Raw genomic sequence first — 5,043 nt, forward strand, 5'->3', positions numbered from 1 at the left:
CAGAAGCTTTTTATTTTGATGTAGTCCCATTTGTTCATTTTCTCTTTAGTTTCCAGTGCCCTAGGAGCTGTATTGGTGAAGAAATTGCTTCAGCATATGTCTGAGATTTTGTTGCCTTTGGATTCCTCTAAGATTTTTATGGTTTCCCGTCTTACATTTAAGTTCTTTATCCATTTTGAGTTTATTTTTGTGTATGGAAGTTGGTGGTCTAGTTTCATTTTTTTTTTTACATGTATCTGTCCAATTTTCTCAACACCATTTATTGAAGAGAGTGTGATGACTCCATTGTACATTCTTGCCTCCTTTGTCAAATATTAATTAAGCATATTGGTTCGGGTTGATTTCAGGGTTCTCTATTCTATTCCATTGATCTATATGTCTGTTCTTCTGCCATTTCAAGGCAGTTTGGAGAATAGTGGCTTTGTAATACAGCTTGATATCTGGTATTGAGATCCCACCTACTTTGTTCTTGTTTCTCAGGATCGCTGCAGCTATTAGGGTCTTTTTTTATTCCAGATGAATTTTTGGATAGTTCATTCTAGGTCTGTAAAATATTCCATTGGTATTTTAATGTGGAGTGCATTGAATGTATAGGTCGCTTTGGGTAGTATGGACATTTTAATGATGTTGATTCTACCAATTTATGAACATGGTATGTTCTTCCATCTATTTATGTCTTCCTCTATCTCTTTTTTCAACGTCCTGTAGTGTTCTGAGTAGAGTTCTTTTACCTCTTCAGTTAAACTTATGCCTAGGTATCTTAATTTTTTTGGTGTGATGGTAAATAGGATTGCTTTTTTAGTCTCTCTATCTGTAAGTTTACTATTGGTGTATAGAAATTGCCATAGATTTATTGGCATTAATTGTGCATCCTGCTGCATTGCTGAATTCATTTATTAAGTCTAATAGATTTTTGATGGAGACTTTAGGGTTTTTTTATGTACAATATCATGACATAGTACTAGAAGTATTAGCATTGTGATTAGACAAGAAGAAGAAATAAAAGGCATCCAAATTGGAAAAGAAGTAGTAAAACTGTCCTTATTCGCAGATGACATGATATTGTACATATATTACTTCTTAATACTATAGAAATTATAAGTCATAGTAAAAATAAAAACATAGAGTTTTCACACAAAGACTGGTATTGTGAACTACTAGATCCTGAGCAAACATCCTAACTCACTCAGGACATCTACTTTGTTCTGTTTTCATCTATATCATAAAAAGTCTGTGATTGTGATGCCATAATGGTGTCAGGTCCAAAGACTGGTCTCACCAGGAGGTTCACTGATGGGTGGGCGGGACTTCTGGGTCCCACAGTAGGCGGGACTTCTAGAGCATAGTGGGCCCCAGCAGCATCAGTGGAGCAGGCTAGGCTTTGTAGGGCAGAGGACATGGCCCTGATGGCAAGTTAGGCCTAGGGGACCCTACTTGTGCACGATTTAATTGTGCACTGGTCCTCTAGTCTAATTGAAAAGTGGAGAAAGATTGCTGTTGTTTTATTTTAAGATTATGCACACAGGCCTACATTTATATGAGCATTTTTTTTTCACATTTTAGGATATCTAGTTTGTGATGAATTTGTCTATGGAATTATAACCTCATGAAAAGAGATTGCTAATTTTCTGCTGAGACTACCTTAATTGAAATGGGTTTGAATGGTGGTGCTATAATAATTAAATTCAAAATATTTCATAATTTTACAGTTTCCCTAATGTTCACCATTAGCAATGGATGGGAATGCAAACAAATACATGTATATTAAATAATAAAGCTTAATAAGTCAGGGAAGGAATGGAATGAAAAAATGTCTAACACCTCTACAGATAATTAATAATAGTTTGCCTTCCTAGTTACTTCCTTGACTTGGGTTTACTGGGACTTGAATACATGCATCAAACTGTCCTTTATTAACAACCAAATTTTTACCAAGCTTGTTGCCCAAGGGTGTTTAATATCAATTACTATGTAGATTGGCTGCCTATTTTCAGAAATGTACAGTTGAGGACCTTTAATTTCCATGTTAAAATCATATAGGGTTGGCCTTGACCAGTTTGACTCATTGTATAGAGTGTCAGCCTGCGGACTCAAGGGTCCCGGGTTTGATTACAGTCAAGGTCATGTACCTTGGTTGCGGGCACATCCCCAGTGGGGGGTATGCAGGAGGCAGCTGATCGATGTTTCTCTCTCATCGATGTTTCTAACTCTCTATCCCTCTCCCTTCCTCTCTGTAAAAATTCAATAAAATATATTTTTAAAAAATCATATAGGGTTGATTGGAGAGTAAAATAAAAGCTGAGTTCAGCTCTTTGCACTCAGGTTCTGGACAAGCTAGTTCTACCCAAAGGAGAGTAGCCTGAATACCATGAACCCATTTCTGGATACAGCTTTGAGACTCCATGAGACAGTTCCCTAGTCATCATGGCTTTGCATTGCTTGGTGAATTAAAATGAGAAGAACAAAGTCTCATGAAGACTTCACTTGTGATTACTTGTTAAGAGTATTAATGATGTCCAAAATAACTGGAACCTGTATTAGGTTATATTTCTCTATGAAAACCTGTGTTTTCATAAAACATTTCACATGCAAAAGTTTAATTATTATCATATTTAGCAGTTGATAAGGCTAGATGAGGTTCAGAGATAATAAATGACTTACCCAATATATCAGACTTTATGATTGGCCAGCAGTTTAATCCAAATATATCAATATGTCTTCTTTAGTTTTATGAGTTTTTTATATTGCTGTTAATTTTACTTATTTAATACATCATCTTTTGTAAGTTATATCCTCTGGGAAAACATTATATATTCTCAAGTTACAGGTGAAGATAGTATGGGTTCCATTTTTACCTCCATGATTTCCTAGCTGTGTGATCATGAACAAGTTGTTTACCCTCTCTAAGTCTTGGTGTTTACATTTAGAAAATATGGCTAATAATAGCACTTCTTTCATAGATTTCAATAGCATGCTCCTGATTAAATAAATAGCACCTTCCCTGACACAGAAATTGATTCTCTAAATGATAGGAATCATTTATCACTTAGGTATAAATTAACACATAGTCATTGACTACCTATATTCAGAGCATTGAGAGAGAGAGAGGAGAGAGAGAGAAAGAGAGAGAGAGAGAGAATAAAGTCCTTTTTGACCAGCAAAAAAGAACCCCCACTTGAAGCCTGGGGACAAGGTCTAAGATTGTATTTATGAAATAAAAATATTAACACCAAATGCTCTTTGAAGGTTGATTAACTGGAATTTTAAGATAACAAGCACTTTTCCCTCTGTAGCTCAAACTTGGAGACAATGAGGTGCACTGGAATTAATATTCCTGTAGAAAAAAAGGGCTCTGTGTGCTTGATCAACAATCTTGAAAGTGCTATTTCATCACCCAAATTCAGTCCATTCATACTTTCAGGTATCTTTCCTTAGTGTAGAAAGACTTCTCAGCCATATCATGAGCTTACTTCCATTGGATCAAATCTTATAGGAAGATATCAGTCATATACCAAAAGTTAATGGCAAGCCATTTCTCGCCCAGCTATTTTGTGACCACCAAACTGCTACAGTGCAGAGGGAATAGAAAGGTAGTGGAAGTTCACTGGGCATTTTTCCTCTTTCATCTAGAGATCCCCAGCAGGCTTTGGGAATAGCCTCTGTAGCTAGGGGCTATTATCATACCCCTATTCTTTCATGGGAGACTTGGACCATCTTTTTCTCTAGAGATCCAATGCTACGTCCCACCTCCACAGTGCTTAATCTGCATTTATTACACTTTCAGTAGCAAAAATATATAGATTTCAGTAATCTCTGGAGATGCTGAAATAGTCCCTTTTTTTGTTCTTTATTTAGGAGAAGGTAGAGAGGAATTATATGTGCAGAGTATGATATAAATATGATCTCAAATATCTAATTAGCTGAAAGAATCTTGGTTCCCTCTGCACCTTTGACAGAATTGCAGCTGTCAGATTGTAGTTCCAATATTTTATCCTCATTGCAAGATTAATCTGAGGGTGGTTTATAAAAGACACTTTCTAACATGAACACTACTCTGTTTATTTTGTAGGATGCTTGAGGACGACCTGAAGCTGAGCAGTGATGAAGATGACCTTGAGCCTGTGAAGACCTTGACTACTCAGTGCACTGCCACTGAGCTCTACCAGGTAGGAATACCTTAGGGCTTGGTTTGGGAACTAAGGGGTGGGGGAAAAAGGAACTGGAATGGTGTTGTTATCCAGAATCCTATGCACTGCTTCATCTCTGGTCTTTGGTGAGAGGGGAGAAAGCAAAGATAAGCATATTATTCTGGAACAGGATGGATCAGCTTACACTTTCATTAAAACTAGAGGCCCAGTGCACAATATTCGTGCACTGGGAGGGTGTCCTTCCATTCTGGTACCCCTCGGAGGATGTCCAACTGCTGGTTTAGGCCCGGATCGCGCCTAAACTGGCAGTCGGACATCCCTCTCACAATCGGGGACTGCTGGCTCCGAACTGCTCCCCTGCCCGATTGCCCCTAACCACTTCTGCCTGCCAGCCTGATTACCCCCTAACCGGTCCCCTGCTGGTCTGTTTCATGCCTCACTGCTCCCCTGCTGCCTGCACTCCCTTCCCTGCTGCCCTGGTGGCCCCCAACTACCCTCTCCTGCTGACCTGATCTCGCCCCCAATAGCCCTCCTCTGCCAGCTTGATCTTACCCCTAACTGCCCTCCCCTGCTGGCCTGTTCACCCCTAACTGTCTCTGCCGAAGATGGCTGGTCAACTGGTCTAATTAGCATATTACCCTTTTATTAGTATAGATAGATTATATAGGATAAGATTGCTTAAATCAGGGGGGGAGGCTTTTTCAGTATGAGGAGATGCTCTTGGCAGACAAAAACACATAATCCCTATATCTGGATTTATAGCCAGCCATATGCACTACATTGCCAAAGCGGTCATTAAAAAATTGAACTGCTTTCTTACACCTTACACCAAACAGCTGTTGCCCTTAAACCCGCCCCCCTCAGGCTCCACCTTGGGTTCTGCCTTTGCAGTTCA

The 5,043-nt window shown here is 38.9% G+C and overlaps 1 protein-coding gene across 1 annotated transcript in view; it reads left to right on the forward strand.

The window, feature by feature from the left end:
• The window catches only part of AFF2 (AF4/FMR2 family member 2), a 180,040-nt gene that overhangs the window by 56,394 nt on the left and 118,603 nt on the right, over nucleotides 1-5,043 (forward strand). The window contains exon 4 of the mRNA XM_015558416.1: nucleotides 4,070-4,166. Coding sequence (XP_015413902.1) covers nucleotides 4,070-4,166 — 97 coding nt within the window. The remainder of the gene's footprint in view (nucleotides 1-4,069; nucleotides 4,167-5,043) is intronic.

This window comes from Myotis davidii, unplaced genomic scaffold (assembly GCF_000327345.1).
Source record: "Myotis davidii unplaced genomic scaffold, ASM32734v1 scaffold350, whole genome shotgun sequence".
NCBI classification, from domain to species: Eukaryota; Metazoa; Chordata; class Mammalia; order Chiroptera; family Vespertilionidae; genus Myotis; species Myotis davidii.